This window comes from Euphorbia lathyris, chromosome 4, assembly GCF_963576675.1.
Source record: "Euphorbia lathyris chromosome 4, ddEupLath1.1, whole genome shotgun sequence".
Classification (NCBI taxonomy): Eukaryota; Viridiplantae; Streptophyta; class Magnoliopsida; order Malpighiales; family Euphorbiaceae; genus Euphorbia; species Euphorbia lathyris.
In genome coordinates, this window is record NC_088913.1 from 42,035,474 (window position 1) to 42,047,145 (window position 11,672).

Genomic DNA, 11,672 nt, shown 5'->3' on the forward strand with positions numbered 1-11,672 from the left:
TGAACAAGTATAAGAGTTCAATAAGTCACATAAATTACTTTAATCAAATAAATTATTTTAAGCAATTTCAGCAGGTTATTGAGACTTTTATAAGTTTAGAAAGTGAATCAACTATTTAGATAAGTTGAAGTTGAAGGTGGTATTGATATATTAAGCTAAATATAAAGAATATGTAACATGAAATTAAGCCAAATAGTAGAGACATATAATGTAACATAATAAAAAAAGAGTTAAAAAAAGGTTGGGTTAAAGTAGTAAATGGAAATAAATAGAAGGGACAGATCCTGCATGAGGATGTCTGCTCTGCTCAGCTCTACTCATTAAGTTTAGTTTGTTTCTCGAGTTTCACATCCTCCATTTCTTCTTTTTCTTCTTCTTCTTCTACAGCCATCGCCATGGCGGAGTTAGTGTACCAAACCACAAGGTATCTTGTACTGAACCACCTCCTGAAGGTACCCGGTTTCAACCTGTTACCATGGCTGGTTAACCATCCCAAAATCCACAACTTTGAATGGAAACAAGGCGAAACACCTGCTTCATCTCCTATCTTTCTGACCCTTGTAGTGACCTCCTACCTCTCCATCACTCTCTTCATCTCTCGGTCTGCCTCTAACCGCTCATTCAGCACAAACCCTGGTCTCCTGAGAACCATCGCCGCCCTCCATAACTTAATCCTCCTTTCACTTTCGTTAATCATGGCCATTGGCGCTGCTCTCTCTATTGTTATGCTTTCACCCACTTGGGATTCAGTGGCTTGCTTCCCTATCAATACTAAACCAAAAGGACCTCTCTTTTTCTGGGTTTATGTGTTTTATTTATCAAAGATATTTGAATTTATGGATACACTTTTGATAATTTTAGGTAATAATTCAAAAAGAAGACTGACATTTCTGCATATGTATCATCATTCAACAGTGGTAGTGATGTGTTACATTGGTTTGTATACAGCACAGTCAATGTTCCCTGGAGTACTTATGACTAACTCTATTGTTCATGTCATGATGTATTTCTACTACTTCCTATGTACGCTTGGAATACGTCCTAGGTGGAAGAAATTTGTCACGGATTGTCAGATATGGCAATTTTTTTCAAGTTTTGGAACCATGGCCTGCATTTTTTACTACCATTTTACTGGCACTGGTTGCTCTGGGATATTGGGTTGGTGCTTTGATGCTGTTTATATTGCTTCTCTTTTGGTTATGTTCCTTGATTTTCACTCCAAAAATTACTCCAATGAGGATCTTAAACCTAAACTCAACTAAACTAGATCAATGACACAATTAATGAGTCAATATCTTCTTCTGAGTGGTTCATCCAGTACAGTGTGGGTGTGGGAGTTAGTTGAATTTCAAGAGATGAGACTGCATGCGCCAACAACCTACAAATCTTCTTCTTCTTCTTCTTCTTATGTATATGCATGGGCGACACTTATTTATTTCTATTACCAAAAAAAACATATTTTGTATTGTTGTCTCCATTTTGTACTGCATTCATTTAGCTGTTCAAATAAAGGTTAGTCTTGTTGTACTATTTATTACTTCACTCGCTTTCAAAATAATTGTAATATTTCATCAAATTTTCTTATTTCTTATTATTATTTGTCAGTTTTAGTTTTTAAGGTAATTTTTTCTATTTTACTCTTATTAATAATTTAATACTAATTACATTTTTTTGTTATTTGTATTTCAATTTAACGAGTGACACAATTAATAACAAAATTAAATGATATTTTAGTTTATCAACGATGAATTTAATTCTAATCAATCATTAATTAATTCGATTAATTTGGTTAAATATGACAATTATTTTAAGATGAAGAAAGTAGTTCTGAAAATAACCAACGCTTCAGAATGAAGATTCACATATCACTCTCTTTTTAATAGTGTATGTTTTATTTATTATGTGTAACATCTCAATCTGCATTTATTAACACATGGATATCTTTTGCTACACTCTTAGAATAATACAAACGACTACTTTAAACAATGTTGCATGTTACTTAGTGAGAGATTATTGATATTAATTGTAACAATCCGGTCCAGAGTGGGTGTCATCGGGGTAGAAGGTCTTAGCAAAGAGCGGCCCTAAAGAATGACGATGGAGATAGGAATGAACTGAATCCCACATCTGAAGTGAAGAGGGAGTAATTGAGATTTATTAGTAAGATGAGAATCCAATACATACAGACGCGTTTTAAAGCCGTGAGGCACAATGTGTTGGATTTGGGCCAGAGCGAACAATATCTACATGGTATTGGACTAGGGTGTTATATTAATAATTGGAAGGTTATTACTAAATAGAGTTTGGTAATAGAGGTTATTACCAAGTTGGAACCGAGTTTTTTTTATAACAAAATAGAGATTATTCTTATATAGAGTATTCCTATACAGAGGTTTTATTGTAGTTAATAATTCTAGGTAGAATTCAGATTTAAGCAATTGTAATACCCTTACGGGGTGTTTGTTAGGAAGGATATAGGAGGTGGGATAGGGATAAAAAACACGAGATAAGTTATCCTCCGTTTGTTTGTGAGATAGAAAAGTGAGACAAATGAGGGATAAGTCTCTTATCCCTCAAATCTGATACCCAGGAGGGAGGGGGTATAAGGAGGTGGGATAAGCTCCTGCGATTTTAATAGGATGGAAAAGTCCATCTTATCCCTCAAATTAATGTTATGTAGTTTAAATAAGGTTAAAATAGTAAAATGTATTATTTTATTCTTATCCCTATCCCACATACCAAACATTAAATAATAATTCTCGAATTACATTTTTATCTTTATCCCAACTATTTATCATTGTCCATATCCCAACCTTTATCCTTATCCCTATCCCAATAGAATACCAAACGCCCCGTTATTTAAATGGTATTTAGGACACTCCAAACCAATTTATCAATAAACTAAACAATTTTTATGAGAAGTTATATATAACTGTGTTAATAATGCGGTAAATATTTTTTACATTTTGACAATTATTTTGTGATTAACCTATTTATGACCGATTCAGTTGTTATATTTTAACATGTTATTTGTAACTGTATCAGTAACACAGTAAATATTTTAGACATTATTGATATTTGAAATGCCTGTTGTGACAATTAAATTAATGTGTTTAATTATTATTATTTTATACGGAGTAAATTTATTAAATCTACATTTCTCCAAAAACAATAGTTATCCTTATATTAAAATATCAAATGAAAGCAACACACAAGTTAATACAAAAAAAAATATTCTACACAGATTTGTGGAAGTGGGAAGCAGAACTCCAATTTATTTATTTTTTTTGAAATAAAATACTTCTTAATTATTAGAATCGGAAGAAAGAACAACATTGAGATAGGGTGATGGACATGCACACACATCACGAACAGACTGAGAATTGATCGTCTTAGCTAAGAGATGAGCGGCCGAATTCGCTGAACATTTTACATAAGAGACTGAGCAATTGCCTAGCTCTTTTAAGATACTAACACAAGATAAAATGACCTCAAAAAATATGAATTGTCCGACACAGGGTAATTTAATAAGTTAACAACTTGCAAGCAGTTAGATTGAATCTCCATAGGTTCTTGAAATGAATTCTTCAACCAGTAAAGGGCTTCCTGAATTGTAAGGGCCTCAGATAGGCTGGCATCAAATAGTGTGCCTAGTGCTACATGACTCACTGTGATATATTCACCCTAGTAATCTCTAATGAGAAAACCGAATGAACTATACTCTACTTCTTTGAAGATGACATCATCTATATTACAACAAAATTTTCTTTCCAGTGGTTTACGCCAAACTAATGTGTTTGTGGCTGTTATAGGGACCAGACTGCTAAAGGGGATCTGAGCCTTAAGCCACTCATCGTATGCTAGAAGACTGGATGACATAATATGCGTAGGGCTACTCCGTTTATTTTTCCAAATAACTTCATTTTTATGCCTCAAAATGGACCATAATGTAGCAGAAATCTTCGAGATCAGTTTTGGGGTGGAATTGAGGAAACTCATAAACCAGTTTTTGAAGTCTGTAATTCCATCCACTCTCCTATCATTAAAGAAGTAACTCCATATCTTCTTTGCAAAGGGACACGAAAGAAAAATGTGGAGTTCGTCTTCGCCATATACCTGACATATTGGGGAAATATTGGGGAAAGAGCTTCGTCGAGCTGCTAAATTATTAAGACAAGGAAGATAGTTTGAAAAGATCCTCCATAAGAATTTTTTTTTATCTTAGGTGTGATTTTCAAGCTCTAGAGCTTCTGCCAAAGGAAAACGGAACCTCTGGTTGATGTGCAGGTACTATCTCCATGGCCATATAATACTCAGTACGAACTGTATAAATACCATTTTTATCTCCCAACCAAAGCCACGAATCAAAGTTACAGCAGAACTCCATTTAGTTAGCTATTGGGTGTGTACATCTTTTCTCATGAACAAACTATAAAGATTGGGACTGTGGCCTCGTAGACATAATTATGACAAAGAGGTCAAGTAGCAAAAAAAAAAAAAAGACTTCAAGTGAGCATTGAGTGCTTCAATAACTGATTTATAATATGAGGGACAATAGCATCCATAAAAAAACCATCAATAGCTAATAACATAAGTGAAAAATCAAGATTTGGTTTTAGAGATTTAACCAGATCCTCCCTTCACGTTAATTGAATGTCATAGCTAGCCTTTGGAAGCTTTTTTCCCTATAACATCGGTTAAAGTAATCATAATTAGGAGTCCTTGGTGTGGATAAATAGTGTCACCCGATAAGGGATGGTGACTTTCTAGAATTCAATTCTTTATCAAACACAGAGTTAATTTTACTCATATTCGGAGTAGGAGTAGGAGTCTCCACTCATATAGAAAACGGTCCAACTCCTTGGTATAAAGGTATATAATCTAGTCTAATCTTAAATTTTAAGATCTATCTTTAAGCTTTCTTGCTTTCTCTTTCTATGTAAGAACTGAGTTGAGCGTCGGAGTATCCCTCGCCGGGATCTGACTAAACGTTCATGTATTTTACAAGGTATATATCATATCACAAAAGCCTCAACAGTCATTTGCTTGTAATTGTATTCCTCTTTGTAGATGTGCTAATTTTGTAACCAAAGCTAAAACATATCAAGAGGAAGTTATGTTGTTCGTTTTTTGAGAGGTCTGAAGGCAGAGTATTCTAGTGCTAGGTTATAACCTTTCCTTTAGTTTTGCAACAAGAAATTTAGGCAGCAATTTAATAATAGAATCCTCTATTAACATGGCTAAAGGATAGTTTCTAGATAATAACAAGAAATGGCACAAATGTAGCCATTTTGACAAACCTGGCCATACAATAGACCAGTGCTACCATAAGCATAGATTCCCTCCTAATTTTAAATTTACTAAAAACAAAAAAGCTAATGTGTCTAGAATGTTGTTAGTGAGGGACAATCTACTGAGAATGTTACTTCTTTGGCCAATACTTCTGTAGGAACTAATATTACTTTATCAAGGGCCCAATATGTTAAGCTTATATGGATATTGGAAACTAATGAGGTTATTCATGATCAAATAGGACACATTATTGGCAGTGTTGTTTCAAGTACTTCTCATCCTTCACATCTTTATTCTTTATAGCTAATAGTGTGTCTAAGACAGTTTTGTCCACTATGCATATATATGAACTAATTAGCATGACCTAGTTTCACTTGCATATACATATGATCTCTGATTAACATGCTCTTATACAAGGCACATGTACATACAGATTGTTATGTTAGGTCCTTAAAAATAGGCATGAATATGTATGAACTGATTATCATATTATAGTTTCACTTGCATTATATGTCTACTTTGTATCTCAAAATGACAGAACAAGTTAGGCATGAATATGTATGAACTGGTTAGTATGAACTGGTTTCACCTGCATATACATATGATCTCTAATTAGCATGCTCTTATATAAGGCACATGTACATACAGATTGTTATGTTAGGTCTTTAAGAATAAGTATGAAGATATATAAACTGATTATCATACTATGATTTCACTTGCATTAGATGTCTACTTTGTATCTCAAAATGACAGAACAAGTTAGGCATATATATGTATGAACTCATTAGCATGATCTGGTTTCACTTGAATATATATGAACTGATTAAGCTTGCTCTGATTTGAATTACATATAGATTTGTATTTCAAAATAGGATTAAGTTGTGTATTACACAAAATCTAAAAAAGCCTATATCCACATGTTAGACAAAAAAAAGTTAGGCATCACACACTTTAAAACTAAAGGGAACTTAATCTTGTGGTACTGCCTAGTGCTCTCCCTTTTGCATAGCATGGCCCCATTGTATGCTCTTCCCTCCATCTACGGGTAGTTGCATCGTATTCTGCCCTATTGCTGTTGTATTGCACAAAACTGGCTCTTGCCCTGGATATAGACCCTCAATGTAGGGCTCTGTCATTAGGTCATATATATATATACCACATCAGCTGATAAATGAATAAATAAATTAGATGGAAACATTTAATTTAGATGGACCAAAGAAATATATAAGAACTAACAGTGGCAATGGGAAAGGAAGGGCGTGAAACAAGCTGGGGCAGAGAGACCAGCCCTTAGGGACTAACATTAGGATGATAAATCCTAGTCCTGGAGATAAATTGAGAATAGGAATAGGTTAGTCATTATATATATATATATATATATATATATATATATATATATGTGTGTGTGTGTGTGTGTGTGTGTGTGTGTGTGTGTGTGTGTGCATTCTATTATATGTAATATTAGTATTGAATGCTTAATGAGCTTTGTGATATTAATATTGGAGGTTTGGCTGGGAACTCTAGAGGGTAGTGGATGTGTATTTTGAATACACCTCCTTCATAAGGGGTGTACTTGGGGCCTTTAATAGTAAATGCCCATTTTAACAGGTGAACATCCAGAGGTCCTACACGAATATCAAACATTAGTAAGAAGAAATGCAGTAAGAAGAAGAAATGCATGAATATCAAACACTGAGATACCTTTAATACTTATAAGCCATCTTGGCAACTCTTGAGCGAGGCTTCATAAATCCAACCAAATTCGTCTTTGCGGCACTTCAAGTGTAGCCATTTGCTAGTATGCTCTTTTCTCTGAATGTTTTTAAGATTAGGGCAAACCTCAAAGTAGAAACAACGTTCTATTTATAATGGTTAGGGGTGGAAAAGTTAAAGGTCTCACGCTGAAGATGAATCAGTGGTGTGTACCACTGTGTCAGGTTTATTTGCTTTGGAATTGTGGATTATTTGCCTTATTACTGATTGCTTTTGTAGATAAACAAGATATTTGTGGATTTCTTTTTTGGGGAATGAAGACTACTATTTATTATGTAATTCATATCAATTATGATATGTATTTGTTCTATGACTATAGTTTCAGAAATTTGAAATAACTCGTGTATGTTGCTTTTATTTGTTCTTGACTAGCTTCTGTAATTTGATTTCAAATCTTTGATGTATAAAAATTGATGTTAATTTAGCATGTCTGTTTATATGTCAATCTGAATATTACTCAGAAATTTGATTGAAGTATCAGGCAAAGAAGAAAGCAAGCCACATTGATTTAAATAAAAAATGTCATATAAAGAACAATAAGAAGACAAATAATTACATAAAATCTGTCATTTGAATGAAAATCCATCGACATAATTGATAAGTTAACACGCTACAACGACATAAATCATTAGGCAAACTGTCATCACAGTTACCAAATATGCCAATTTCCTATAAATTTCTTGACATTTTTAATTAGAATGTTATCTTTTAAGGGTAATAAAGGTGACGGTAATAATAAATAAGCTGTCATCGGAATACGCGTAAGATGAGAACTTACCAATAGGTGGATGTCATGTGAGGTTGATAAAAATGACAGAACGCAACCGTCATCTGAAGAAGTATCAGACGGGAACGAGCCATGTGACAATTTTATTTTCTTCGGGATGACAGTTTTGAACTGTCATCTGAAGAGGTTATTGGCGTACTGTCCAACTTTGATTGTATGTTCTTATTGCAACAAATAACGGAGGTGAGGCTGCATCACACAAACTTATATATAACTTTTATAATAGAGTTTTTGTAACATTATTTTAGTCTTTTCCCTTCTTTTCCTTACTAGTCGTTGTATATATAGGGTAGTTAGGATTAGTTATTGTAACTTTTGAATTCTCTCTCATCTCTCTAACGTTCATCTTCTTTCTCTCTTCTTTCTTTCAATTCTTCAATGTATCAATTTTCTTCATTGTAACTCTATTACATTTTGATAAGTTTTGTTAACGGTTTTTTTTAACAAAACATTCTACAAATCTCTATTTTAAAATTTTTAAACACAAGCATGTACATACTTACAAATAGAGCAAACAAAAAACATTTATTATTATTATTCATTTGACTAATTCAATAAAGTTAAGTAGCCATATGATGCTCGAAGGTGCTGTTTGATAAAACTGAAAAAATAAGTACTGGATTTTAAGTGATGAATATTATAAGTGCTGAAAATATTGAATGATTTAATTTATATAAAAATATTAGTTGATAATGTTTAATTTAAATTTTTTTTTAATGAGAAACTGGGACATGGATGTGTGTTAGTCTGACATCCCGACTAAGTCGACACCCCAGACCTCCATAACAGCCAACCCCTTATATTGAATAAAAAGAATAAAGAATTACAAAAAGATTAGGAGAAACGAATATGAAAAATGTTGCAACGATCATTAAAATTTAAAGATGAAAAAAAGGGAGGCGTTGAGGGCCACCAAGTAATGCCGATGGAGCAGGATCTGAAACGGGCCAAGGAATTGCCGCTTGATTACCTTCACGAAAAATATGGGAGATCATAATGTTCATGTTCCTGTAGTGAGACAGACATCTGAGCCAATCTTGGCGGGCCGACCATGGCACTTCATTAGATTGACGCCGTCGTAAGTTAACCACAAATGTAGAGTCCGATTCGATCCAAAGGTTTTGCCACTCTTTTTCCCATACCAAGTCAATTGCAAAGATTACCGCCCGAAGTTCAGCAATGTGTGCGAAAGAATTCGTAATTGGAAATGCGAAACAACCCTTCGGGCCTTCGGGAACCCTCTACAATTTCTGAAAATCCCGCCCGAACCCGCAGCCCCAGGTGATCCGTTAGTGGACCCATCAGTGTTCAATTTGACCCATCCTACTAGAGGCGGAATCCAACGAAAGTAATTGTCATTAGGGTGGGAGACAGCCTGGACAACAACCGGTTATCAGTAACACGCACGTCTTTGACAAATCTGTTGAACATTGTAATCACCATTTGTATTGAAGGAAGGTCATTATCGAAGATCGCCTTATTTCGAATACGCCACAACAGCCATGGTGCGGTGATAATAGCAAATCGCCATTCTCTAATCCAGGAACGCGGTAAGGATCTCTATAGCAAATCAACAAAAAAATTTGTTAAACGTACCTGTGCATGTAATCGTTATCGCGAAGAGGCTGCCCACCATGCCCCAAACAACGCTTGCATAAGAACAGAACATGAATAGGTGAACTGTTGATTCCGTGTTGCATTTACAAAGCTCATAACGAGGAGTTAGATGGATCCCATGGGATTGGAGAGAAACCTGAACCGAAATCCTGTTATGTAGCAGTAACCAGCAGACAAAGGAGCGTCTGGGAGGAATGTATTGCTTCCAAATCAGATTTCCCCAGGCATTAGCTGATGGAGGCTATGTGAGCATAATAATCCTTAACAGTTAACTGACCTGAGGTTGAAGGAGTCCAAAAACAAGTATCCGAGGTGTCAAGACCACACTTAACCTGTCGAATATTGGTTTGTAAGACCTCCGGGAGATGATGTATGCTCTCCTAATTGTCTCCAGAAAGGAAATTTTCCACACTATAAAAAATTGAGGCTTGGAGACCTGTCGGCATTCCCAATTGGTCGGCGACCGTAGGTGTAATCCACTGATTAGTCCAGAAATTCAGCTGTGAGACACTCCCAATCCACCAATTAGATTGTTCCCTGATGTTTCTATATATGCCCCTGCAGGATCCCCAGATCGAAGAATTACTGATATATTTTTTCGGTTGTCCTGACCCTGTCAGAAATCTTGATCTTAGGAGACAACCACAAAGTTCCTTCCCTATAGAATATCCTAGCAAAGTTTTGCCAGTAAGCTCTGATTAAACCATGTGAAATTTTTAACTCCCATCCCCCCTGCATCCATACTCTGACAACAAGTATCCCAAGGGACGGTGATCAGTTTGCGCGAGTCTTTGTTACCTATCCATAAAAAAATTCTGATAGCTCTATTAATCTGGCTTAGTAATCCCATGTGCCATTTATAGACCATGAAAGAGTGAATCAAAGCCCCCGATAGCGTGGATTTTATCAGAGTTAGTCTCCTAGCCATGGATAAAAGATTGGCCTTTCCAGTGGCTAAATTTAGCCATAAATCTGTCTGCAAGGGGCTCAAGCAGACGCTTTTTAGGGGCACCATTAAACAGCAGAACACCAAGGTAATTTAACGGTAAAGAGGCAACACGTATGCCCAAAATTGAGGGCAGTCGTGTGCGTTTAGTGCTAATGACCGAATTGCCAAAGTAGATAGTATATTTCTCCCAGCTGACGGCTTGTCCAGAGATTGTCTTATACAAGTTGAATAGGCTGTGGATGTATCTCATATTTCCTATGGTTGCCTTACCGAATAAAAGCATGTCATCTGTGTACAGAAGGTGAGATGGGAAGCTCTAACGGTTACCATAAAACATTGGCATAAATGTTCCTTCTCTTTCAAGTTTGGTGATCCATCTAGTGAAGAAATCTTCTACAATTCCAAACAAAATTGGGGATAACGAATCCCCTTGCCTGACACCGTAAGAATAACCAAAATAACCTTTTAGGTTACCTCCCAGTAAAATCAAAATTTTAGCTGACGACAGAATATTTAGGATCCAATCTCTAAAGGACAGAGAAAAACCAAAAGCTTCCATGATTGCCAGCAAGAAATTCCAGTCAAGAGTATCAAAGGCCTTTTTATATCAATCTTAAGAGCCATGTTTCTCCCATAGCATTTCTTTGCAAGCATGTTGACTCCCTCAGAAGCTGCTACAATATATTGATGTATATTCCTTCCCTGAATAAATCAAACTAATTCACAGACACAATTTTAGAAGCAATGATAGCCAACCTATCAGCCAGAATCTTAGAAATAATTTTGCAACTGAAGTTTGCCATCACAATAGGATGAAATTGAGAAATAACATGTGCCTCCTCTGATTTAGGAATTAGAGCCATTAGATTGGAATTCATACCAGTCAGGATGTAACCCGAATAAAAAAAAAGCTAATAACCATGTTGCAGATATCCCTACCGATGACGTCCCAAAAAGAATGATAAAAGAGGCCTCCAAAGCCATCAGGCCCCGGAGCACTATCACCATTGAGGTTGAAGACAACAACTTTGATTTCCTCAGTAGAGGGGCGCTTTGTGAGAGAATCATTATCTGCATTAGATACTAAATTCGGAATCACTTCCCCAATTAAACTCAGATCAGCGGGAGTATTATTGCCAGTGAAAATGGACGAAAAAAATCAAATACATGATGAGCAATGACATTTTCGTCAGAAGTACAGACCCCCTCAATAGTTAGTGCATCCAGACTTGATTAAATTTTCCTCAGCTTTAC

At 35.5% G+C, this 11,672-nt stretch overlaps 1 protein-coding gene across 1 annotated transcript; it reads left to right on the plus strand.

The window, feature by feature from the left end:
- The first annotated feature begins 292 nt into the window (after nucleotides 1-292).
- On the plus strand, nucleotides 293-1,527 carry LOC136225863 (uncharacterized). Its single transcript, XM_066014001.1, has one exon. The coding sequence runs from the start codon at nucleotides 396-398 to the stop codon at nucleotides 1,260-1,262; it is 867 nt and encodes a 288-aa protein (XP_065870073.1). The 5' UTR covers nucleotides 293-395; the 3' UTR covers nucleotides 1,263-1,527.
- Nucleotides 1,528-11,672: the final 10,145 nt, after the last annotated feature.